The sequence below is a fragment of the Acinonyx jubatus genome, chromosome A3 (assembly GCF_027475565.1).
Source record: "Acinonyx jubatus isolate Ajub_Pintada_27869175 chromosome A3, VMU_Ajub_asm_v1.0, whole genome shotgun sequence".
NCBI classification, from domain to species: domain Eukaryota; kingdom Metazoa; phylum Chordata; class Mammalia; order Carnivora; family Felidae; genus Acinonyx; species Acinonyx jubatus.
In genome coordinates, this window is record NC_069388.1 from 107,432,722 (window position 1) to 107,460,519 (window position 27,798).

Below are 27,798 nucleotides of genomic sequence, written 5' to 3' on the forward strand. Positions count from 1 at the left end.
CTGTCCACTGAAGACATACTGACTACAGGGACCAAACAGGAATTTTATTAAAACAAATGGAGATTGATTAGCCCTTATGATGAGTCCCCAGTCCCACGGAGAGGATTTTTGATGTTCCTTCTAATTCCTAGCAGAAGTCCTTGCACTGATCTCTGCTCCCACAACGTGGTTCATTCTGTCATTTGCTGCTAGTGACGTTCACCCGTCTCAACTGGCACATTGTTGTAGCTGTTTCGAGAAAGCCGGAGGTTATCGGTAGCCTTATGGACACTGTGTAATCTGTTGGGGTACGTGCCAGACTCCTGTCCCTTCTAGCTAGTAGTTTCAGAGATTGGGCAAGAGCAGTTGAACTGATTCAGGTATCTCGATGGGTCATTGTAAAAGACCAGAAGCAGGAACTGGCTTAGTTTGATTAAACAGCATCTAGGTTAGGGCTTGAAATTTTGAGTGTATAAATGTATGTGTGTGCCCATATATTTGGGATAGCAAACGGGAAACTCAGATTTTGACCTGATGTCCAAGATGAGGCTGGTTAAAGCATAGTGAGGAATCTTTATAGATCACTGCTAAGTACCATGGGAAAAAAATCCTTTTAGTTTATTAAAACTTGGGAAATATAAGAAATAAAACACAACTCCACAGAAATATGAACTACCAGTTTAGTGTATTTCCAATAGATGCTTTTCTGTGCACATTTTCATATAGTTGAGATCAGATGTATACACTATTTTGCCTCTTACTTGCACTTAAGATGCTCTATGCATTCACTATTTTTGTAATTTTTTCAACATCAAAATAATATCCTACTGTAGTTATATTCCAATATGGTTAACCACTTCCTTATTGTTGGCCATAGTGTTCTACTGTAATAAATAATGCTGTCATAAACATTTGTGCATAAATCATTATACCTTTTCTCCTTAGGACTATTTCCCGGAAATGACATTACAAGATTCAAGAATCAATACATTTTGAAGGCTCAGGACATTTTTAAGGGTATTTTGACACAAACATTTGGTAAAGTGTTTGTGTCAAAATACCCTTCTACCGGCTGTGTATGGGAATGTTCCAACTCGTGCCATCATTATCAGCATTGAATATTTTTAAAGTATTTTTCACGTTTTATTTATTTATTTTGAGAGAGAGAGAGAGAGAGAGAGAGAGAGCCAGAGCACAAGCTGGGAAGGGGCAGACAGAGGGAGAGAGAGAATCCCAAGCAGGCTCTGCACTGTCAGCACAGAGCCCAATGCAGGGCTTGAACCCACAAACCGTTGAGATCATGACCTGAGGCGAAATCAAGAGTCAGATGCTTAACTGACTGAGCCACCCAGGCACCCCGGATATTTCTTGAAAGAAAAAAAATCCTTGCTAATTTAATATTAAAACATTACCTTACTGTAATTCCATTCACATTTCTGATTACTGGTTACAATATATTTACTCTTTTGTTTTTCCTCTTCTGTCAACAATGTGTTCATGACCTCTGCCTATTTTTTTCCGTTTTTCATTCGCATTAATGAAATTTTGTTTTGCCAAGTCTCCACTGAAGCATTAATCAGACACTCACTAGAGGTCATTTTATTGAATTGATTTAAATATTTTATTTAAAGAAATATTCTGAAGACTATAGTTTATTGGTAGGAAAAATAGAAATCATACGTGTTTAAAGATCATTTTGTACTGACATTATGCGAAATCGACTTCTCCAAGTAACATTATTAGTTTCGCAGTGATACTAGTGGGATGCATGCTGCAGAAACATGGTTTTACCTTCAAATCTGAGCACATTACCCTTACATCAGAAAAGAAAAAGGGATAATAAAAAACGCCACTTGGATTAGTTCAAAGTTTAGTAGACCACATCTGATTTGTTGAAGAGTGAGTTCTTTTATTTACCTCTTCAAGGAAGTGCTTATTTTTTTCACTTCTTTCTGTGCATCTTTATCCTATAAAGAAAATACAAATACACAATGAAATTTCACACATTTATCCTGCTACTCTAGCTACTGTGAAACAATCTTTGGTTGAGCGAGGGGATACTTTGTGAGGGACCATTACAAGGAAACTACAGATTTCTGAGATCCAGGCATGATTCAGATCTCCGAGACCATGTGTAATGCAGAGAGCTACTCCCAGGCTGCTCCCCCACCGGGTCTGGAGGGGTGGGATACCGGAAGAGGAGATCCTTCAGTGTAAGCTGACATATTGGCCCTCACCACTGTGTTAATGGTGACATTGATTTTTTTTTTTTCTTCAGCTGTATGATGTGGAAGAAGCCCTAGCCTCAGCAGCAGGATTGGAAGAAATTGGAGATTCCACTGCAAGATCCAGGCTAGCTATACATTTCATCACTGACGTCATCAAGTAGTTTATATTAAAGGTGAAAAACCATATAATATGTTTTCTACATGGTCTAATATATTCCACTTGTTATTTCTTTAAAACAAGAGTGGAGGTTAGAAACAGTGGCAATAAATTTAGATGGCAGGGTACTCCTATGCACTTTTGCATTTAACATTTATTGAGTACCTATAATTAGAAAGAATTTAAGGGATGTAACAAATTAAAACAAATAGATGAGAACAAATGAACAACATAATATTTGGAAGTGGCTGTTAGATTAAACAAACAAACAAACAAACCTGGAAGTTCTTCATAGTTTTAATCATAACATAGTGTCTGGTCGATCAGATGTCTACCTACTAGCAAATCAGTATTTTTTCAAGGTTGTGAGAAACTATGATTAATGAATTTAGGGGATTAATGCATTACTTAAAATAACATATAAAAAATACGTTTATCTTGGTAATTCATGTTTATCTTGGTAACCCTGGGGATAGTTCAGTGCCTGGCACCGATAAGTCCCTCAGTAGGATACCTATTAGCAGTAACATTTCCCATTAATCGATGTTTACGGATCAATTTCTTGCAGAATAATGACATAAGCGAGAGAATCGTTTCAACTAGATGCCTAAAGGAATGAACGTGCACAAACCAGAAGGAAAGATTTAAAATTAAGATCACAGCTTGGCAATATGTGTCCTCGCGCACCCCCACCCCCCCACCCCAATTCAACTGGCAGTGAATGCGCTCACCGCACACCCACAGCCACACCCGCACACACAACACCCCTCCCGTTGTACCTTGTTCCCGGGGCTTCCATCCAAGCATTTTATTTATTTATTTGTTATGTGCAGGTTTTTTAGCTCAAAATGCCAGCTAACGCCGCTACCCCCAAACACGCTTTCCTCTGTTATTGCCCCAAATGTCTGCCCTTCCCACCATCAACCCTCATTGGGTACTCCCCCCAATACCACCCTCCTTGAGCCAACCTCCCACTTTTCCTCTTTTTCTCACACATGTCTACAGAGCTCCCTGGCACTCCTGTTAGGGGACTTGTTTTGAAGTCATTTTTGTATAACCAGCAATGCATTTGCTGAGAATATATTTTGGGGGTAGAGGATAATTGTCCTCTGCCATTTCTTATAGCTGTTAATCTCCTGGTCACCCTCCTTTTACATTTGTTTTTTAAGACTTTGGCACCTGGGTCACTCTCCATGCCAAGGTCTGCCATCACTGTTGGAGACATCCTAGTCCCCATGGACCGTGGATCCCACCTTCCTGGAGTTAGCCTCCTCACCTCTGATGCCCTCCCCCATCTCCCCAGTGAGCGGACCCTGGGCTGTGTCATGACCTACAACTGCCCTACCTCTGAAATAGGTGTCCTGCCCTCTGAACACAACTGCCCGTCTTTTCGTGTCATTTATCCAATTACTCTCAATAACAATAATTTTTCAACTTCCACAGATTGAGATTTTTTTTCCTTCTTGTTCTCTGCCCGCTTTCTCCTGCTTTGACTTATTTTTTTGTTTGTTTGTTTTGCCTTGACTTGTTTTCTACCCACTTTAGACTCTATATCCAGCGACCTTTGAACTGAAAGACAAAAGCCCTTTCCCCCTCTGTGGCACCTGCCCTGGGTCTCTGCAAACCCCCAAGTCCACAAATCCATCAACTTTTCTATTGTGTTGGCAACAAAAAAAGAGAACCCTGATGCCCTCTGGATGCCTTTCTGACCTCCTCAGGGCCTCCCTTATTCTACCAATTATCTCCTCACTCCTTGGTCGTTCTTGAATCCTTCCTTCTTTGCGGACCTTCTCGTCATTTAAATATGCTCCCCTATTTCCCATCTAAAAAAACACAACAATTTCTCACCTCTGGCACCACTTCTCTCTTCCCCATCAAACTGTTGGAAGTGCATCTACCAGCACCGACCGCGTTGTCTCAGTGCTCTGCACGGCCTCCGCGGCTACCGTTCCACTGACAACAGTCTGGGTTAAGATCACCAGTGACACACACATCATTGAACTCAGCTCATTCCAGTCCTGACTTCTCCAGGGTTTCTGACAGAGGTGACCACTTCCACCATCCTTTGGCTTCTGAGGCCCTGTCTCGTGGGGTCACTTCTGCTGGTCTCCCTTGTAGCTTCCTTTTCCTCCTCCCCTTCCATTATGCTGCTGTTTCTCAAAGCTGATCCTCTGCCTGCTGCCTTTCAAACACTACATAACTTCACTGGGTGACCTCTGCTACCTTGTGGCTTCAGACATCATTTATGTGGCAAATATAAAATCAGTTTATGGATTTGAAAATCTCACAAACTCAAAATGTCTATAACTGAGCTCACCTTCTCTACCAAATCTGGCTCTCCAATGCTCCCCGGGTCCTTAAAGGGTACCTCCATCTACCCTGGTCCATTTCTAAAGCCAGGAACCCCGATCTCATTCTTGAGTCCTCCAACTTCTAGATATTCAATTTCTAAGTCTTGTAGAGAACACCAGCCACGAATCCGTTAAGTCTGTGTATCTCCGTTCACTGCTCACTGCCATCATCTTAGTCGGCATCACCGGCTCAGGTCTGTGCTACTTGCGGTAGTTACTCAAATGCTACTCCTTCCTCTGGTTTTGCTTCCCTCCAAGCCACGTCAGTCCCCACAGGGTAGCCAGTGTGCCCGCCCCAAAATCTCATTTGTCACTTGTTGCTTAAGACCCTGTAATGGTTTTTCCCTGCCTTTAAGAAAAAGACACAAGGCTCTCATCTCTTCTTTCCCTCTCGTGCCCAACATTTCAGCCATATTGTTATTTGATTCGACGCTTTTAGGCCTATTTTTCCATTCCAAGCCTTTGTCTGTTTTTAGTGTTTCATAAAATAGGGCATGTCTGCTACCTGCGTCAGTATCACCTGAGATAATGTGAATTACTTACAAAGTGTGTGTTTAATTGTCCAGGTCTCCATTCGCCCTTGCCATGTAGATAACATATTTCAACACTAATATCATCATTAGAACACATTATTTTGTGTTCTACATTTTTTTTCAGTTACATTAAAAGTTGTTTTCTGATTGAACAAAGTTTTTGGAAATATGTTGAGAGCTGCAAAAAGAATAGAAGCTGATAGCTTTCGACAGTGATGTAATAAAGGAAAAATGGCCCCAATACTCAGCATAACGTTTCATTATTTTTTTTTAATTTTTTTTTTCAACGTTTATTTATTTTTGGGACAGAGAGAGACAGAGCATGAACGGGGGAGGGGCAGAGAGAGAGGGAGACACAGAATCGGAAACAGGCTCCAGGCTCTGAGGCATCAGCCCAGAGCCAGACGCGGGGCTCGAACTCACGGACCGCGAGATCGTGACCTGGCTGAAGTCCGACGCTCAACCGACTGCGCCACCCAGGCGCCCCTCATTATTTTTTTAAAGACAAATACCAATGCGTTAGATTTTTTACCAACAATTTTTATTAATCTACTGAGGAGAGGTTATCTTATTGCCCATTACAGCTTACAAATTCTGCATTCAACATTTCCAAGAATGCATCACGGTACTTCTTTCTACTACGTTTATTTTCAGTGATATGTCATTTGCCAAAAGTCTAAATTATAGACTGAATTGTGTTCTAAAGGGTTCTTGATAGTTTCATTTTCCAGTATGAGTTTTCTTATATAAATTGTAGATAAAGGCATTTCTACTTTGACTTGAAGCCTGGGAGACTTCCCAGTGTGAGCATTTTAAGGCTGACTAAGGTTTATGTGATCACGGAAGTCTTTCCTTCCATCATGATACTGAGAGTGTCCTATACAGTGACAATCCTCACATGTCCTGTAACGTTGCTCTACGAGGAAAGGGGTTCTCATGTTCATTTCATTGAATTGCTTCTCTAACATGAATCATCTAGTATTTCCCAAATGGCTTCTTCCTCCTGGTAAAGACTTGCTCCCTTCCTGCTTGGTTTGCTCAGTGTTCTGTGCATTTGAAGCCTTGAGCTTTGGCTGAAGGTGACAGAGTTTCTCCCCTGTGGGAACTCTTGTGTCTATAAAGGTTAAAGCTGAGGCTGAAGGTTCTTCTCCATTCATTAAATTTATAGGGTTTCGCTCCGGCGTGTATTCTCATGATGGCTAAGGTTAGAACATCAGCTAAGGGCTTTACCACATAGACGACATTCGTGTAGTTTCTCTGCCGTGTGAATTCACTCAGGCTGTTTCAAGGATGAGTCGTTACTGGAGGCATTTCTGCTCTGATTATAGGCAAAGGGTTTTCCTCCTGTGTGAATTCTCTGCTGTGAACAGAAGTTAGCTCTCGGGCTGAAGCGTGTGCCACGTTCGTTACATTGGTAGGGTTTCTTTCCAGTTAACACATGCTGGATCAGTTGAGCTGTGGGTATTTCCCCATTCTCAAAGAGCTCCTCTCCAGTGTGAAATCTCAGCTACTAACGGGGACAAGAGAGGATGTGAAAGGCCTGCCTGCATCCACTCGTCTATTCATTTTTCTACATACGAATTCTATGCTGATCCTTCAACGATGGTCTCCAAATAAAGTCTCTGCCGCATTGGTTACACTCACATGGTGTGATACTCTCCTCCGTGTAAGCGTTTTTCTTCATAGCATGTCAACTGCACAGGCATCTGATCAATTCTGGGGGCTTCACTATGTTTCAAGCACTCGATATATTGTCCACATTTGCTCAAATGTCATCTTCTAAGGACTCAGGTTATGGTTTTGAATTCAGGGTATTCCTTCCTTCTCCAGATTCACACTATCCAAACCTTTCTGCTGAAGCAGCACACTTTCTCTCCATTGAAAACACTGCAGTTTCAAATTCCGGGGATACAAGGCTGCTCACATGTGTGAATCTAGGCCCTGGAGCCCAAGGGCTGACACTCTCAATACCAAGTGCAGTGTGACGAGCTTAGGGCTCCCTGGGACATAAGACGTGTCACAAGTAACTATCATGCCAGGAAGAGGTTACAAGTGCCACAAGAAAGAGGCATATGAGGGAAAATATATCAATACTCTCCGCCAAAGGCTTTGGATAAGTAAGAGAGAGACTTACTTATATTAAATGGTTACACTCCTGGCATGTGCGTGATGATTATCAAACATCAACCTGACTAGACTGAGTGCTGGGTAAGAATGACTGATCCCAGACTGATGCCGTGTCACCAGTTATTTTAAGAATATTATTAAAGGAGGTCTAAGAGCGACGCCTGGGTAGCTCAGTTTGGTTAAGCATCCAACTCCTGATTTGGGCTCAGGTCATGATCTCACAGTTGTGAGATTGAGCCTCATGCAGGGCTCTGCAAGAACATGGGGCTTGCGTGGGATTCTCTCTTTCTCTCTCTCTCAAAATAAATAAAATAAACATCAAAAAAAAGAGGTCTAAGAAACTTCTTTAAGGTGTTTTTAAGATCAACCTAAGAAATATAAGCAAGGCCATTATATATCAAGAAAGCTTAACAAGTAATATATTTTGGACTGCCAATAAAAGGTTAGAATCCAAAGAGTGGAAACAGGGGGTTGTAAACAGAGTAATAGTCCCTGCCTGCAACTCATGAAAATGTCTCTTCAGAGAGTAGGAAAAGTGTGTCCCTTCTTTAGTGGCCTTATTCATTTCCTTTTTAAAAAATATTTATTTTTTTATGTTTTATTTTTTATATTTGAGAGAGAGACAGAGAGACAGAGAGCAAGTAGGGGAGGGGCAGAGAGACAGAGGCAGAATCTAAAGTAGGCTCCAGGCTCTGAGCTGTCAGCACAGAGCCTGACGCAGGGCTCAAACTCATGAACAGTGAGATCATTACCTGAGCCGAAGTTGGATGCTTAACCGACTGAATCACCCAAGAGCTCCCCCAAAATATTTATTTTTGAGAGAGAGAGAGAGAGCTCAAGCAGGGGAGGGACAGAGAGAGAGGGAGACAGGATCCAAAGCGGGCTCCACGCTGATAGCAGAGAGCCCGATGTGGGGCTTGAACCCATGAACTGTGAGATCATGACCTAAGCCAAAGTTGGACCCTTAACCAACTGAGCCATCCAGGCACCCCTAATTTCTTTTATTTTTTATTTTTTATTTAAAAAAAATTTTTTTTTAACATTTATTTATTTTTGAGACAGGGAAAGACAGCATGAACAGGGGAGGGTCAGAGAGAGAGGGAGACACAGAATCTGAAACAGGCTCCAGGCTCTGAGCTGTCAGCACAGAGCCGGACGTGGGGCTCGAACTCACGGACCGCGAGATCATGACCTGAGCCGAAGTCGGATGCTTAACCGACTGAGCCACCCAGGCGCCCCCCTAATTTCTTTTAAAATGCACCAGGAAGCATGAATTCTCCAGGCCCAGAAAATAAGTTCAAACCAGAAATAAACAGGCAAATAAGAATTTCTAACAAATGAGACCATGGGCAATATTGCTGGGTTTCAGTAACTGACCCTACTCATACTCTGAGCTGTAGCATTCCCTTAGCTGGAAGGCAGGCTGAACATCTGTGGACTAATTATAGCTTATAAACTTATCTGAGAAACCAATCTCTTAATTAAAAAAAAAATCAAATATGAGGGACGCCTGGGTGGCTCAGTCGGTGGAGCCTCTGACTTCGGCTCAGGTCATGATCTGTGGTCCGTGGGTTCGATCCCCATGTCGGGCTCTGTGCTGACAGCTCAGAGCCTGGAGCCTGCTTCGGATTCTGTGTCTCCCTCTCTCTGTCCCTCTCCCGCTCATGCTCTGTCTTTGTGTCTCAACAATAAATGTTAAAAAAAAAATCAAATATGAGGTCTTAATTAAGACAGAAAATTAAAAGCATGATTAGGATTTTATTACTAAGAGTGGTTACTAATGAGAGGGATGATTCTCCATTTATATAACAGGATGGAAATAACAGCCCAGGATTTTAAACAACAGGTTAACTTTAAAGCCAACTACACAACTTGTTAGCCAGGAAGACGTGTTCTTTACATTGAACACTCCCGGAGTCCTTCTCTTCCTGACACTATTCCCAGTATAGTTTATTTCCTATCCTACAAGAGTTTGTCTTAGAAGAGCAATTAATGTCACTTCAAAATGTGACAACAATTTCAAAACAGTTTTTTTCTTTACCAAATTAGCACATCCCTCGCCGTAAAACAAAAGATTACATAATGCTTCCTGCACCGAACGTTGGCAGCCTGCCCCAGGTCAGTAACTTGGATACTTTGTCCAGGCAAACAACTCCCAGGCTGCCAGAGTGGTCATGATTTCCTTCATCAAGCATTCTCACACTGCCTTTGACACAGGAATCCTTTTTCAGTTTAAAAGTGGAACGTTTCTGGGGCTCCTGGGTGGCTCAGTCGGTTGAGCGTCTGACTCCCATTTTCGGCTCAGGTCATGATCTCATGTTTTGTGGGTTCGAGCCCCACGTGGGGCTCTAAGCTGACAGCATAGAGCCTGCTTGGGTTTCTCTCTCTCCCTCTCTCTGTCTGCCCCTCCCCCATTTGTGCTGTCTCTGTCTCTCTCAAAATAAGTAAATAAACTTAAAAAAAATTTTTAAAGTGGAACGTTTCTCAGGACCCGAGATGACCTTCCTAGAGTCAAGAAAAGGCCATGTGAATAATAAAATACTGTAGTTTCAAGTTCTGGGGATGTAAAGTTGCTCACATGCAGGAATCTGGGCCCTAGAGCCCAAGGGCTCACACCCCCAATATCAAGTGCAGTGTGGTGAGCTCAGAGCTCCCTGGAAGGGGCAGAAGACATCACAAACGACTCCAATGTCAGGAAGAGGTTACAAGTGCCACGAGAAAGAAGCAGGAATGTCAGGCAGGTTCACATGACAGAGGGAAAACTGATGGCTGGGTTGCCTTCACTGTTATTAGTGGCTCTGCTGGACATTTTGGAAATGAACAGACTTGTCAGCAAAATCACTAATGGGGTGGGTATACTTCAATCTGGAAAAACTTACAGAGATAGGGGGACTGCAGATAACTCTCCTCAGTCTATTTTCTAATTGAAAAAAATTGATATTCCTGACATTACATTTACTACTCAAAACAAAACAAAACAACAAAACAAAACAAAACCTCCTAGAAAATATAAATGGAAACATCATTGGAAAAATAAGTAACGCAGGAAATACTTATTAATGCTATTTTGCTTATTACCTAAATATTTCCACAGTGCCCAGCTTTTTATTTTTATGCTATGAGTCTTCTGATTTTTCCTATCAGTACTTATGGGTGCTTATTACATGCCAGGCATGGTAATTGGCACTGGGAATAGAGGGGTGAATGAAACACACTTAGCTGTGACTTTCCTGGAAGAATCACACAAACAATTATACAACCACAAACCGTGCTAGATGATGTGAAGGAAAAGTACGAGGTACTTTCTTGCCTGGGAGTGGCAAGGAAGTCTTTCCTAAAGAAATGACATTTATGGTGAGACCTGAAGGGTGAGTAGGAATAAAGCAGGGGAAGGGAGTGGAGGGCTTGGGTGGGAGTGTTTCAGGAAGAGGCAAGAACAGGTCCGGAGGGTGTGAAGCAAGGAAAGGCATAGTGCAGAGGTGGGGGGAGTGGGCAACAGAGATCAGAGCCTTGAGGGACATGCTAAACATTTAGGACTTTATCCCCAAAGCAAAGGGTTTCAAGTAAGAAGTGACAAATTGAGGTTTACTCAATCTGTTCCTTTGCTGCTACTGAGAGCCAAGAATGGCCTGGTGGAAGGAAGAAAGCCAAAGACCAGTGGGAGGCTCGCACGTCGTAGTTCCGGTGAACTCGGGTGGTTTCCTGCTTGGAGCGGTAGCAGTCGAGTGAGAGGGCAGTTGGCTAGCTCAAGGCATGCTTTAGAAGAGGAAGACTGAGACTTGGTGAGTGGGTGGATGCCTGTGTCGGGAGCTGAGGGAGCTGATTCCCAACTGATGGACGGATGTGCCATTTACTAGAGAGGAAGTTGGAAAAGACGAGATCCAAAGGCCCAATGACGAGTTGAGTTTGAGATGTCTGCGAAACATCTCGGTACAGATGTCAAGTAGGAAGTTGGATACTCAGATCTTAGGGCTCAGAAGGGAGGTCTAGAGATACGAATTTGAGGACTCCTGGCAGGTAGATAGCATACAAAGCCATGGACCGTAGGTTTGTGGGGCAGGAAGGAGGAGAGAGGAGAGGAAAGGGGAGGAGGGGAGGATAGCGGAGGGGAGGCGAGGAGAGGGGAGGCTTAGGGACCAAGGACCAAACCCTGGGGGGGGGGGGCATTGATATTTAGCCCTTGTGTGACAGCTCTGGATATCGTGCACAACTATTTGCACGTGAAACCAGGTATTATGCCTCACTATCATACTGTATGCTAATCTCAAATTCTAAAAAGAACGCACAGACCCTCAGTTTTAAATGACTGCATATAACCTGAAACATCATTCAGGAGAGGTGGAAAAGATGGCAGGGTCCCCACCGCCTCTATGGAGCAAGCAACCAGAGGGACAAAATCTGTTTTCTGCCCAAACAATTGCACAAAGTGTCTTCCGGAGAAGTGCCGCTCCTGAGCCGAGGCTGTTGTGCGCCTCGACCAAGTGAGGGATCGAAATGAGAAGGCCAATCAACCCCTCAGGAAAGCCCAAACGTAAGCCGTCCGAGACCTTGCACGGTGGTTGCCAGCAAGGCCCAGGGAGGCCTGATCAGCCCTGTTTAAAGACGGAGGCATCCCTGAACCCTGAAGTTCCCGGCAGGTCTTATTACGCTCCCCCCTTTCTTCCTTGTTTCCCAGGACTGCGCTGAACACCCCTGCCCCTCCCCCTCCAGGCAAACAAATCTCGCTTTTCCACCTCTGTGCCTTTGTTCACCACCTGCGAGGCACTTAACTCTCACCTCCACCTTGCGTACACTCTCAAAGTCCACCTCTGATGCTACCGGACCTCTTCCAGGTGGAAATAATTTCTCCCTTTCCACTATTTCCATCACCAGTTATTTGCACCTCTCTGAGCGCTTCAGGCTTTCCACCCTGGGCTACAGTTACTTGGGTATATGGCTTATATTTTCCCCCAGGCTGTGAGCTGCTAGAGAGCTGTGGGCGTGTCTACATTTGAGGTTCACAACAACCATCGGAGCCGGTTTTGCTTCCGCAGAGAAGACAAGGGATGCTCCTTTCTGAGGCATTTCTTTCCGCTGTGATTCAGAGGACGGTAATGTGCGGCGGTACGAGAAGGGAGCAGGAAAACACTGATCTATTTGCTTGTATTCCTATAATACCAATATACGGCTCACAGCAACACAGACTGGGCCATTAACTCTGAAATTCCTAAAACAGAGCACATCCAGAATCCTGAATTAGTGAATAAAAGGGAAAGAAGCAACGGGATAGTTTCTTCTTCGTTAGCGGTAGGCATTCAAAGACCAAGAAAATGTCAATGCATCATTTTTAAGCTTCTTCACGGTAGAGGATAACCACACCCTACTGTGAGCAGGAGACTGAAGACGGCAGACCCCTGGATGGTCTTCTTGCAGTCTAATGCTTAACAAGCATCAGTATATTTTAACTGCTAGCCCATGATTTGTGTGTCCCTTAAAGAGACAGGGAGTCTGCTGGTGAAGGGTTACCCACAGCAATTCTAAAAACTTCACAGCACATGTTCAATCCCAGTGAAATCCCAAATGTTTTAGTATGGAAGAAAAATCCAGATGCATCTAAGCCAGCTGTTCCTATCTGGAGCTAGAAAAGTACTGGTGAAAATAACAGCCTTCGCTGTCCCTGTTGGGACTTACCTCTTTGGTAACACAAGGGAGCAATACTGCCAAATTACAAAACTTCACAGCGTCATCTGTTTGTTCAAGATCGATGTAACACTAGAAATGAAAAGTTGACAATGTGAAAGGGAATCCCATTTTTATGTAATGCATTCAAAGTGATCTTAAAACAAGTGGTCTTCCTTACCTTGGCCAAGAACAAGTAATTGGACTTAGAAAAACCAGGGTGTAGCTCTTCAACCTGATTTTAAGAGAGAACAGAAAAAAGAATAAATGGGGCAATATTATAACAACCAGTAAAGAATCAGATATTAAGCAAGTTGTCTGAAAAATTTAGATTGGTTGTATTACATCTGACTCGTTTGATCAATTCAAGTATGGTGGAAATACAGCTTTTGAGATTATCCATTAAAATGAGATTATTATTGGGGCGCCTGGGTGACTCAGTCGGTTAAGCGTCTGACTTCGGCTCAGGTCATGATCTCACAGTTTGTGGGTTCAAGCCCCACGTCGGGCTCTGTGCTGACAGCTCGGAGCCTGGAGCCTGCTTCGGATTCTGTGTCTCCCTCTTTCTCTGCCCCTCCCACACTCATGTTCTGTCTCTCTCTGTCTCAGAAATAAATAAACATTAAAAAAATGAGATAATTATTATTATGCTCATAGAGCTTATGAAACAATGAGATCCTTTAAGATTTCAGGATTCCTTTGTATAACCTATCCTTTCTCTTTTTTTCTTTTCGAGGACAGAAACAATTGGCGATACATGCTCCCAAGACAAGTCCTATACAATTTAGTCTATTTAGGAGACAATTAGAGGATGATAGGTATCCCATGACAAACATCCTCCACCACGTTAGTATTTGATTTCTTATGATTTCAACACATCCCACGGGCTGAATAATATCTAAAGTCCATCGCGTCAAGTATTTTTGAAGAAAAGACAGACCCGGGAAACAACTAGTCCAAGTAGCAGACCTACTTACAGATTTTAATAAGTGGGTATTATGAAGGCACTTTACTAAACTCTTATGCACATCTACTAAACTTTTTTTTAATGCTTATTTGTTTTTGAGAGGGAGAGAGAGAGAGAGAGAGAGAGAGAGAGAGAGAGAGTGTGAGCAGGGGAGGAGCAAGAGAGAGAGGGAGACACAGAATCCAAAGCAGGCTCCACGCTCTGAGCTGTCAGCACAGAGCCCAGTGTGGGGGTTCGAACTCACAAACTGCAAGATCATGACCTGAGCTGAAGCTGGATGCTTCACTGACTGAGCCACCCAGGCACCCCACACATCAGTTCCCTTTCTTTATCAGTTCCCTTTCTTTATCTCTGGTGAATAAGAATTCTTGCAGGCGTCTGGCATTGTTACTAGAGAGCACTTCTTAGAACCTAAGTTAATCTTCGGTCAGCTGCTGCTGTATTAAGGGCCAATGCAAATAAGCTCCCAATCTGACCTTGGAACCCAACCCAGAGAGACGTAGAACCCAAGCGAAGGAGGTTACTTTTTTTTTTAATGTTTATTATTTATTTTGAGAGAGAGAGACAGCAGGGGGAGGGGCAGAGAGACAGAGAGAGGGAGAGAGACAATCCCAAGCAGACTCCGTGCTGTCAGTGCAAAGCCCAATGTAAGGCTTGAACCCATGAACTGTGAGCTCACAACCTGAGCCGAAACCAAGAGTTGGATGCTTAACTTCCTCCAGGAGCCCCAAGAAGGTTACTTTAACAAATTTACAAAGATATGCATGTTTTACAAGATACAAGTGATACGAACATTTCCAAAACTAAAAAGTGAGTGCTTCTTTGTTCTGACTTTATTTTCAATTTCAATCTCATCTCCCAGGGGTAACCACTATCAACAGTTTGACATGAACCTTACCAGACCCTTTATCAAGCATACACAAGTAAAAAAAAAAAAAAATTCACTTTGGAAAAAAATGAATATGGGACCATTTCTGTATATCGGTCCAAAACTTTTTTTCCCACAACATATCACAGACACATTTCTGTGTTTGCATACACAGATCTACCTCGTTCCTAAGAGGTGTATTTCATATTACGCATATGCCGTAATTAAATTAAGCATTCTTTATTACACATTTAGACTTTTTTTTTACTGTTACCAATAATGATCAGTGAAATACTTTCTCCTGTATACTTGTGTACAAGTGTGATTATGTCTGTAGAAGAGATTCCTGGAAGTTGAATTGCTGAGTCAAAGGATACATGCATTTTAAAGATGGATACTATTGGGTGGATCTAAGACTTAGGGGGCTGAGGAGTTCACATCTTTGGTAAAGGGCATATACTCTACAAAACCCAAAAGGGAAGGATCCTAGGATAAAGTGTCTTGGGCTGGAGAGTCAAACTGGGTGTTTATTCTTTAGGACCGAGTAGATGAACAGTGTGTGGATCTGGCCAAGAACTTGCTAGTGAAACAGCAAGGCTGCCAACAGATGGGAGGACACTGTCAAGTTCAATCCTAGCCACAGCCTAGAAAAGCCTAGAGAGCCACCCATGGTATTGATGAGTTCTGGTTCTGCTGGTTCTCTCTTGTCCAATCATTTCCATCTCTACTCTTCAAGTCTACTAAGTGCATTTTTTAAGTCTCTCTAAAAGGAAGACTTTGATTAAACTTTGTTCTGTTGCACCTTCTTCTACGTCCAGTAGTTGCCCAGCTCTGTCCAAAACCTGTTCATAAAACTTGCTTCAACATATGAGAATAAGCAGCTTATTTCTTTTTTTTAGTTAATTAATCATTTTTAAATTTACATAAAAGTTAGGCTATAGCGCAACAATGATTTCAGGAGTAGATTCCTTAATGCCCCTTACCCATTTAGCCCATTTCCCCCTCCCACAACCCTCTGCTTGTTATCTATATTTAAGAGTCTCTTATGTTTTGTCCCCTCCCTGTTTTTATATCATTTTTGTTTCCCTTCCCTTATGTTCATCTGTTCTGTGTCTTAAAGTCCTCATATGAGTGAAGTCATATGATATTTGTCTTTCTCTGACTGACTAATTTTGCTTAGCATAATACTCTCTAGTTCCATCCACATAGTTGCAAATGGAAAGATCATTCTTTTTGATTGCTGAGTAATACTCCATTGTATATATATATACCACATCTTCTTTATCCATTCATCCGTCAATGGACATTTGGGCTCTTTCCATACTTTGGCTATTGTTGATAGTGCTGCTACATATATAGGGGTGCATGTGCCCCTTCGAAACAGCACACCTGTATCCCTTGGATAGATACCTAGTAGTGCAATTGGTGGATCATAGAGTAATTCTATTTTTAATTTTTTGAGGAACCTCCATACTGTTTTCCCGAGTGGGTGTACCAGTTTGCATTCCTACCAGCAGTACAAAAGAGATCCTCTTTCTCCACATCTGTTGTTGCCCGAGTTGTTCATGTTAGCCATTCTGACAGGTGTGAGGTGGTATCTCATTATGGTTTTGATTTGTATTTCCAGGATGATGAGTGATGTTGAACATTTTTTTTTTATGTGTCTGTCTGCCATCTGGATGTCTTCTTTGGAGAAGTGTCTATTCATGTCTTTTGCCCATTTCTTCACTGGATTTTTTTTGGGGGGGGCGGTGTTGAGTTTGATAAGTTCTTTATAGATTTTGTATACTAACCCTTTATCTACTATGTCATTTGCAAATACCTTCTTCCATTCCATTGGTTGCCTTTTAGTTTTGCTGATTGTTTCCTTCGCCGTGCAGAAGCTTTTTATTTTGATGAGGTCCCAATAGTTCAATTTTGCTTTTGTTTCCTTTGCCTCTGGAGACGTGCTGAGTAAGAAATTGCTGCTGCCGAGGTCAAAGAGGTTTTTGCCTGCTCTCTCCTCTAGGATTTTGACGGCTTCCTCTCTTACATTTAGGTCTTTCATCTGTTTTGAGTTTATTTTTGTATATGGTGTAAGAAAGTGGTCCAGGTTCAATCTTCTGCATGTCGCTGTCCAGTTTTCCCAACATGATTTGTTGAAGAGACTGTCCTTATTCCATTGGATAGTCTTTCCTACTTTGTCAAAGAGTAGTTGGCCATATGTTTGTGGGTCCATTTCTGGGTTTTCTATTCTGTTCCATTGATCTCAGTGTCTGTTTTTGTGCCAGTACCATACTGTCTTGATGATTACAGCTTCGTAATAAAGCTTGAAGTCCGGGGGTGTGAGGCCTCCAGCTTCGGTTTTCTTTTTCAAGATTGCTTTGGCTATTTGGGGTCTTTTGTGGTTCCATACAAATTTTAGGATTGTTTGTTCTAGCTCTGTGAAGAATGCTGGTGTTATTTTGATAGGGACTGCTTATTTCTTTAATATTGGCATTTTAATCCTGCATATATACCTTAGCACTTATGTTTAATTAGCCATCCTGATTATAAATCAGAACATCTCTTTCTTTTTGTGCTCATGGTTAAAAAAAAAGAAGCCGCCAAAGGTACACAGGCTACTAACAACACCAACTTCCTAAAATGGAGCAGATTCTAACTTTTTACCAAAGGGCTTGCCTAAATAACAAGGAAGGTAGTTATTTAGGTAAGTACCTAATGCTCAGTAGAATGTTCTAGTTAAGAAGCAGTTCCTAGCTAGGCTCTTAGAACACCCTATAATAATACCTGGCAGAGAATATTGTAGCTGTTTATTTGGTCTTGGCTGTACAAGTTCCCTGGAGACAGGAGCTGCATTGGTCATTTCTGCATTCCCTACATTGGCCATGCTGGTACTAGGTATGTGCTTAATAAACATTACTGAATATGTAGCATTGTTTTAAAAACATCTCATAAACTCAAGCCATAGCCCTCTACCACATCAGGGCATAGAAGAAGGCTCTGCAGGTGGGAAAACCACTCAGGGAGATCCAGAGGTCTTATGTTGCAAAGAGTGAGTGAGTGAGATCAGGGCCGCCCGTCTATCCCCCAACACTGTCACACCTGTTATCTACTACACACACCCGGGCACTGATTTCAGGCTCTCAACCACGCCATGGGCTGCACAGGAATAGCTCTGAGAGCTTTAAAAACACTGATCAGGTTTTAAAAACACTTTGTTGTGACCCAATAATTCCATTCCTAGGTACTTACCAAAGAAAATTAAAAACATGTCTACACAAAAGCTTGCGTATGAATGTTCATTGAAGCTTTATTAATAATAGCCCCAAACTGGACACAACGCAAATGTCCACCAATGGGCAAATGCATAAGCAGACTGTGGTATATCCACAAAATGGAATATTACAAGGCAGTAAAAAGGAACTATGGATACACCGATGAAATGAATGAATCTCAAAACATTATGCTGAGCAAAGGAAGCCAGATACACAAAATAAAAGCTCAATGATTCCATTTATATAAACTTCTAGAATAGGTCAAAAAAACAGAAAAGCAGATCAGTGGTTGCCTGGGGCAGGGGCTGAGGGAAATTGACAGCAGAGGGGCAAAGAGAACTCTTGAAAGTGATGGAAATGTTCTAAATCTTAAAATGGTGGTGGTTACCTGAGTGTATTAATTTGCCAAGCTTCAATGAACTGCACACTTAAAATAGGTGCATTTTATTGAATATAAACTATATCTTAATATATTCAAAGATTCTGAAATAATTAGTCTGGGTCATGGTCTGGGCTGGCATTTTTTTTTCAAAGTTCACCCACTTATTATTTGAGAGAGAGAAAGAGAGAGAGCGAGCAAGTTGGGGAGGGGCAGAGAGAGAGGGAGAGAGAGAATCCCAAACAGGCTCTGTGCTGACAGTGTGGACTCCATGCAAGGCTCAGTCTCCGCTCTCCAGATGATTCTAATGTACAGCCAAGGGTGAGAACCACTGCCCGAGGGAATTATGCCAGAATTTTGGATGAGGTGGGAAGCATGCTATAGTTTGAAAGAATTCCCACAGAGGATTCACAGATGACTCCTGATCTAAAATCACCTCCCTGGATTGCTGTGATGCTATGGGGGATAAGATTTCACCAGTTATAAGAGCAAAATAATAGCAGTGAATGTTTATTTGTAGTTAGAGTAGTTAATGTGCAAGGTTCTGGGCCAAGAAAATTACAAGCATTATTTGATGAATTGTACCACAAATCATATAAAGTAGGTATTCATCTGCTTCACAGATGAAGAATTTAAGATTAGGAGAAATAAAGAAACACGGCCAGGTCACAGGGACAGGGAGAGGCCCAGATCTCAAACTGATTCTAAAGCTAATGCTCTACATCTCTCCAGAACTGAGATGGATGGTCTAGGGACACATTCCTGGCCCCTATGAATCCTCTTTGGAGAGACAGAGCTGGGGACAGGAGTCCTACAGTCTAGGGTCCAAAAACACGACTTCCTACTGGGACTAGGGGTTGCAGACTCTCCTAGGGCATGGGATCCAAGTTCCTTCTCCTCCCCACACCTCCCAGATTTCTCACTTCCTCCCCAGCCTTTGCCCTTAGCACTCTGGGCTCCTCGGTACCCCCAGATGTTGCAGTCAGTGTAGAGGGGAGCTTTCCTGATGCCTTCTGACTCTCTGAACAAACACCACCAAATGCATTTTCAGACAGAATCTAAGTCAAGACTGAATGGGGAGGTCCCCAAGATGGTTTGCCAAGGTGTTTACATTTTAATAACATTAACATTTTCTGAGCTGATATGGAGCACTTCCTAGGAGCTAGGAAATCGCTAAGTAATTTACTTGTATTAACTTATTTAACGTTCACAACAACACTCTGAGTCAGGTACTATTCTCTCCATGTTATTGATGAACTTGAGAGAAAGGTTAAGAAACTCGTCTAATGTTAATCAGCCGGTAAGTGGCAGAACTGAGATTTAACCAGGTGGTCTATAGAGTTCTAGAGGTTGCAATCCTTACCTCTACATCGCTGGGCCTCTGATCACTTTTGATTTTATCTGTGTAATATTTCAGGTACATTAGCACCTTAAGAATTTGGGGGCAGTGTCCTAAAGATCTGATCCCCCATTTATAACTGCTACTATGGAGAAATGAATTTCAAGCCCTAACGACATTTTTCCTAATTAGCTTAGCACCTTCTATGAACCATTTAGCTTAAATATACCCATGATCTATATTCTTTTTTTTTAAATGTTTATTTATTTATTTTGAGAGACAGAGAGAGAGAGAGAGAAAGAGAGAGAGAGAGTGTGTGTGTGTGTGCGTGTGTGTGTGTGAATGGGGGAGGGGCAGAGAGCAAGAAGGAGAGAGAGAATCTCCAACAGACTCCACACACAGCATGAAGTCCAACTTGGGGCTTGATCCTACGACTGTGAGATCATGACCTGAGCAGAAATCAAGAGTTGGTCACGTGACCGACTAAGCCACCCAGGTGCCCCTACTATGATCTGTATTCTTATAAATTTAAAATGAAATAACAAATTACCAGTGGTGGATAAAAGGTGAAGAAATAAGGATGATACAGTTTTAAACTACATTCATGTCTTTGGTCTGCCATTGTGTGACACTAGAAAAAATTAAGTTCCTGGGGTCTTGATTTCCTTTTTTTAAGTTTTAATTTAATTTAATTTTAATTTAATTTAGAGAGAGAGAGCACAGGTAAGGGAGAAGGGCAGAGAGAGAAAGAATCTTAAGCAGGTTCCATGCTCAGTGCAGAGCCCGATGTGGGGCTCGATCCCATGACCCTGGGATCATGACCTGAGCCAAAATCAAGAGTTGGATGCTCAACTGACTGAGCCACCCAGGTGCCCCTTGATTTCCTTTTTATAAAACAAAAAAGATCACATTAAATAAAAAATAAGAAACATCTGGCCCTTGTACTTTTATTCCCTGTACTTTTTCCCACTGGACTCATGCTTAAGCTCAGAACATTTATTTTTTTCCACAGAGCACAGTAGGTAGGCACTAAGCATTCATTCGTAAATGGAAAGTACAATGAAATGTACTTGTGATCTTAGAATATGTGTTCTCTAAATCCCTTTCAGTTCTACAAAACGGATCCCTAAGATACAACAAAAAAATATGAGAAGGTACAAAATGTTGGACAATACAATTTAGAGTCTGATTTTGTCTCTATTGTTACAAATCTGAAATAGGTAGACGAAAAAGATGAAACATCTTAGTCTCTATAAGATTCTGTAACTGGTTCCAGAGAAAGATAAAGGGATTAGCCTACCAGAAAGTTGATTATATGCACACACATATATTACTGTTTAGAGTTTTATTATACATTTTAAGACAGGAATGAAAATACTGGTTTGGTCTGATACCCTAAGAATGTTCTAGAGAACTGTCTGCAACCTGTAGAATGGCTTTTGAGATAACTCTCCCTTTTGGCATCTTTTAGTTCTTTAAGATTAAACTGGTTCTATATTAGGCTCATTACGAGAATTTGGAACCAAGTCTAATAATCAGGGCATGAATGCTTTTGCACATGCTCACACAACCTGGAGAGCTGCTCTTGGATTTGGTAGTAAGGGCTGTACCTAGGACCTAGGGAATAACTAGCTGCTCTGGGAAGCAGTTTGGACATGCTAAAACTAGGACTCCACCCCAGGCTTCCATTGGAGATCTACATGAAGAAGGGTAGGGGGGACTAACGCAGATCATAGCCAGTTCGATACTAAAATAATGGATACACAAAATATACCTTAAGGAAATTTTGCAAAGCTTCTTCTACAGTTGAGGATGGTATTTTTCCAAACAGAGTAGCAGCCATTTTTTTCTCAATCCAGCTCAGTTTCGAGACCTGCAAATATGAAGCAACATCATTCTTAGAGAGTTTTCACTTTTTGAATGAAGAATCTCTCCTCAGTTAGATGTGTGTGTGTGTGCGTGTGTGTGTGTGTAGGTGTATATGTGTGTGTATGCGTATAATACATAAATATGAACATATTCCTAAATAACATACATGACAGAGATCAACTTAATGATATTAATATTGTACCTTCCCTTTTTTATAATTCTAACAAACTATGAGCTCTAAAAAGCACTGGTTACCAAACCAATTTAAAATACTCATGATGAGGGGTGCCTGGGTGGCTCAGTCGGTTAAGCATCCGACTTCAGCTCAGGTCACGATCTCACGGTCTGTGAGTTCGAGCCCCGCATCAGGCTCCGGGCTGATGGCTCAGAGCCTGGAGCCTGCTTGGGATTCTGTGTCTCCCTCTCTCTCTGCCCCTCCCCCATTCATGCTCTGTCTCTCTCTGTCTCAAAAATAAACGTTAAAAAATTAAAAAAATAATAAATAAAATAAAAAAATAAAATACTCATGATGAGATGTGTGTTCAATCAGAGTCAGGGGTGGGGATGGGGAATAATGCTGATCCTGTTTGTTCATGTGATTCAAGAGTCTGAGATGGCCATACAGTATTTCTTTGCATGGAGTATAGGAGCTACCAGACCCCACCTTTTCTTTCTTACTGCCTACTTCCCGCTGCCAACCTGATCCAGAATACAGCATCACAGAAATGTAAATAGAACAAGGATCCTCAACCCAGGGGGAGTGTAGAGTGAGGTCTCAGTATACATATTTACAATCCAGGAGAAAAAATTTTTAACCAATAACCACCAAAATTCAATTTCCTATTATCATTTATTTTTTGCTTCCTTCCCCCATCATTTTATTTTAATTCCAGTTGAGTTAACATACAGTGTTATGTTAGCTTCAGGTGTACAATATAGTGATTCAACACTTTCATATATCACTCAGTACTCTACGAGATAAGTGTACTCTTAATCCCCTTTACCTATTTCCCCCATCCACCCGCCACTGCCTCTCTGGTAACCATCTGTTCGTTCTCTTAGTCAAGTGTTTGTTTTTTGGTTTGTCTCTTTCCTTATTTCCCTTGTTTGTTTCTTGAATTCCACATGTGAGTGAAATCATAAAATATTTGTCTTTCTCTAACTTATTTCACTTAGTGTTAAACCCACTAGATCTGTCATGTTGTTGCAAATGGCAAGATTCCATTCTTTTTATGGCTGAATAATATTCTACGTGTATAAATACCACTTCTTCTTTATCTATTCATGTATCAATGGATACTTAGGTTGCTTCTATAATTTGGCTATTATAAATAATGTTGCAATAAACATAGGGGTGCATGTATTCCTTGGAATTAACGTTTTTGTATCCTTTGGTAAATATCCAGTAGTGTGATTACTGGATCAAAGAGTAGTTCTATTTATAATTTTTCAAGGAACCTCCATACTACCTTCCACAGTGTCTGCACCAGTTTGCATTCCCACCAACAGTGTATAAGGGTTCCTATTTCTCTATATCCTCACCAACACTTGTTATTTCTTGTGTTTTTGATTTTAGTCATTCCAATAGATGTGAGGTGATATCTCATTGTGGTTTAGATTTCCATTTCCCTGATGATGAGTGATGTTGAACATTTATTCATGTGTCTGTTGTCCATCTGTATATCTTCTTTGGAGAAATGTCTGTTCATGTCTTCTCATGTTTTAGTTGGATTATTTGTTTTTTGGGTATTGAGTTGTATACGTTCTTTATATATTTTGGATACTTAACCCTTTATCAGATATGTTATTGGCAAATATATTCTCCCATTCAGTAGGTTGTCTTTTAGTTTTTTTGGTTGTTTCCTTTGCTGTGTAGAAAATTTTTATTTTGAGGCAGTCCCAATAGTTTATTTTTGCTTCTGTTTCCCTTGCCTCAGGAGAATCATCTAGAAAGATGTTGTTATGGCCAATATCAGAGAAATTACTGCCTGTGCTCTCTTCTAGGATTTTTATGGTTTCAGGGCTCACGTTTAGGTCTTTATTCCATTTTGACTTTGTGTATGGTGAAAGAAAGTGATCCGGTTTCATGGTGCTGTCCAGTTTTCCCAACACCATTTGTTGAAGAGACTGTCTTTTTCCCATAGCATATTCTTGCCTCCTTTGTCAAAGATCAATTGACCATGTAATTGTGGATTTACTTCTGGGCTTCCTATTCTGTTCTATTGATTACATGTCTATTTTTGTGCTAGTACAAACTGTTTTGATTGCTACAGCTTTGTAATATAACTTGAAGTCTGGAATTCTGATACTGCCAGTTTTGCTCTTCAAGAATGCTTTGGCTATTCAGGGTCTTCTGTGGTTCCATACAAATTTTAGGATTGCTTGTTCTAGTTCTGTGAAAAATGCTGTTGGTATTTTGATAGGGATTGCATCAAATCTATAGATTGCTTTGGAGAGTACAAACATTTTGACAATATTTGTTGTTCCAATACATGAGTATGGATGTCTTCCCATTTCTTTGTGTTATCTTCAGTTCCTTTCATTAATGTTTTATAGTTTTCTGAGTACAGGTCTTTCACCTCTTTAAGTTTATTCCTAGGCATTTTATTATTTTTGTTACAATAGTAAATGGAATTCTTTTTTTAATTTTTAAACATTTTATTCATTTTTGAGAGACAGAGAGAGACAGAGTGTGAGTGGGGGAGGGGCAGAGAGAGAGGGAGACAGAATCTGAAGCAGGCTCCAGGCTCTGAGCTGACAGCACAGAGCCCGACATGGGGCACGAACTCACGGACTGCGAGATCATGCCCTAAACCAAAGTCAGACGTTCAGCCAATTGACTCACCCAGGTGCCCCAGGATCATTTTCTTAATTTTTCTTTCTGCTGCTTTTAGAAACTCAACAGATTTCTGTACATGGGGATTTCTTGTCCTGTGACCTGAATGAATTCATTTATTAGTTCTAGCAGTTTTTCGAGGAAGTCTTTATTTTTTCTATATATAGATTCTCCCAACTGCAAATAGTGAAAGTTTTACTTCTTCCCTCCCAATTTAAATGTCTTTTATTTCTTCTTCTTCCCCTTCTTCTTCCCCTTCCCCTTCTCCTTCTTTTTGTCTGATTGCTGTGGCTAGGACTTCCAGTACTATGTTAAATAGAAGTGGTGAGAGTGGACATCACTGCATTGTTCCTGACCTTAGGGGAAAAGCTCTCAGCTGTTTTTCCACATAAGGCCTTTATGATGTTGAGGTAGGTTTCCTCTAAACCAACTTTGTTGAGCATGTTTATCATGAACGGATATTTACTCTGCCAAATGCTTTTTCTGCATCTATTGAAATGTTCATATGGTTTTTATCCTTTCTCTTAATAATGTGATGTATCACACTGACTGATTTGCAAACAATGAACCACTCTTGCATGCCAGAAATAAATCCCACTTGATCATGGTAAATGATTTTTTGAATCTATTGTTAGATTTGGTTTGCTATTATTTTGTTGAGGATTTTTGCATGTATGTTCATCAGAGATATTGGCTTGTAGTTATTTTTTGTAGTGTGTCTTTATCTGGTTTTGGAATCAGGGTAATGCTGGCCTATTAGAATGCATTTGGAAATTTTCCTTCCTCTTCTATTTTTAAGAAAAGTTTGACAAGAATAAGTATTAACTCTTCTTTAAATATATGGTAGAATTCACCTGTGAAACCATCTGGACTTTTATTTGTTGGGGGTTTTAAATTACTATTTAATTTCACTGCTGGTAATCAATTTGCTCAAATCTTGCATTTCTTCCTGTTGCAGTTTTGGTAGGTTATATAGTTTCTAGGAATTTATCTATCTCTTCTAGGTTGTCCAGTTTGTTGGGATAAATTTGCATAATATTCTCTTATAATCCTTTGTATTTCTGTGGGGTCAGTTATTTCTCCTCTTTTGTTTCTATTTGAGTCCTCTTTGTTTTTGTTTTTTTTTTTTTTTTTTTTTTTTTTTTGATGAGTCTGGCTAGAGGTTTATCAATTTTGTTGCTCTTTTTAAGGAACCAGCTCCTAGTTTCACTGATCTGTCCTTCCTTCCTTCCTTCCTGCCTTCCCTTCCTTCCTTCCCTTCTTTTTCTGTATCATTTATTTCTGCTCTAATCTTTATTATTTCCTTCCTTCTGCTGGATTTGGGTTTTGTTTGTTCTTCTTTTTCTAGCTCTTTTAGGTGTCATGTTAGGTTATTTGAGATTTTTCTTGCTTCTTGAGGTAGACCTGTATTGCTATAAACTTCTCTCTTAGAACCACTTTTGCTGGACCCCAAAGATTTTGTATTATTGTGTTTTCATTTTCATTTGCCTCCATGTATTTTTTTATTTCCTCTTTAATTTTTTGGTTGACTCATCCATTGATTAGTAGCATATTATTTAACCTCCATGTATTTGTGTTCTTTCCAGATTTTTTTCTTGCAGTTGATTTCTAGTTTTACAGCATTGTGGTCAGAAAAGACGCATGGTATGACTTTTTGAATTTGTTGAGACTTGTTTCATGGCCTAACATGTGATCTCTTCTGGAGAATGTTCCATGGGCATTTGAAAAGATATACTTATTTTTATTGCTTTTGTGCTTTCTACCTTTCTTACTCTTATTGATGGTTTTTCCTTTCCACTCACAGAGTCCCCTTTAACATTTCTTATAGGGCTGGTTTAGTAGTCCTGAATTCTTTTAATTTTTGTTTGTCTGGGAAACTCTTTATCTTTCCTTCTATTCCGAATGATAGCCTTGATGGATAGGGTATTCTTGGCTATAGATTTTTTCTTTTCAGCACTTTGAATATATCATGCATCCCTTCTGGCCTGCAAAGTTTGTGTTGAAGAACCTGTCTCTAGCCTTATGGGGTTTCCCTCATATGTAACTGTTTTATTTTCTCTTGCTGCTTTTAAAATTCTTTACCACTGCTTTTTGCCATTTTAATTACTATATGTCTTGGTGTGGACCTCCTTGGGTTGATTTTGTTGGGGGATCTCTGTACCTCCTGGATCTAAATTTCTGTTTCCTTCTCCCAAATCAAGAAGTTTTCAGTCATTGTTTCTTCAAATATTCTGCCCTCTTTTTCCTCTTATTCTTCTTCTGGGATCCCTATAATGCAATTGTTAATTACATTTGATGGAGTCACTGAGTTCCCTAAATCTATTCTCATCTTGCATAATTTCTTTTCTCTCACTTGCTCAGCTTGATTCCTTCCTATTACTCTGTCCTCCAGATCACTGATTCGTCCTTCTGTTTCTTCTAGCCTGCTATTTATTCCATCCAGTGCACTTTTAATTTCAATTATTGAGTTCTTCAACTCTGATTGGTTCTTTGCTATTTCTGCGTTAAGGGTCTTGCTGATGTCCTCCACTCTCTTCTCAAGTCCAGTGAGTAGCTTTGTGATCATTAATCTAAATTCTCTATCAGGCATATTACTTATCTATGTTTCCCTTAGGTCTCTTGCTGTCATTTTGTCCTATTGTTTCATCTGGGATATATTCCTCTGTCTCCTCATTTTGCCTAACTCTCTGTGCCTGTTTCTCTGTGTTAGGAAAGTCAGATATATCACCTGCCCTTGAACATAGTGGGCAGGGTGTGTACCCTTAACAAGGTGGTGCTGGTCCTTTTCCACAGGAGATGTGCAGCTGCTGCCAAGACAGGGGCCAGCTGGGCCACTCTGCAAAGCACATGTGGGCAGGGGCACGGTGCTTGGAAGTTGTGTGCGTCAGTCCTCTTCTACAGGGGATGCACAGTATTTTTTGCTTCCTTTTAAAAACTTTTCTTTTTTCCCAAATATGAATATTAGAGGTTTACCATAAAAGATTAAAAGGATTCAGAAATGAATACTTCGAGGGTACTGATACTCTCTCAACCCCATCAAGTGCCTTCCTTCCCAGTATCATCTTCTAGGTTTCTAGTAGCCATTAACCTCTATTAAACAAAATTATTCCCTTGCTTTCCTACATAGTGTTACTTATTGCTCCGTTTATTTTTGCTTTTTTTTTTTTACTTAAAAAAAATGATCCCATGTTGTTTATTTCTTTCTATGACTTATTTTTTTCACTTATTATAGTTTTAAGATTTTATCCAG

General features: G+C 40.9%; 1 protein-coding gene across 3 annotated transcripts in view; it reads right to left on the reverse strand.

The window, feature by feature from the left end:
* Positions 1-1,576: 1,576 nt before the first annotated feature.
* RMDN2 (regulator of microtubule dynamics 2) overlaps positions 1,577-27,798 on the reverse strand; it is a 74,741-nt gene continuing 48,519 nt past the window's right edge. For all 3 annotated transcript variants that reach the window (XM_053201020.1, XM_027033579.2, XM_015076737.3), the window contains 4 exons: positions 21,618-21,716; positions 13,215-13,268; positions 13,046-13,126; positions 1,577-1,946 (listed from right to left, as the gene is read on the reverse strand). In XM_053201020.1, the coding sequence (XP_053056995.1) occupies positions 1,893-1,946; positions 13,046-13,126; positions 13,215-13,268; positions 21,618-21,716 (288 nt within the window). In that variant the 3' untranslated portion in view covers positions 1,577-1,892. The remainder of the gene's footprint in view (positions 1,947-13,045; positions 13,127-13,214; positions 13,269-21,617; positions 21,717-27,798) is intronic.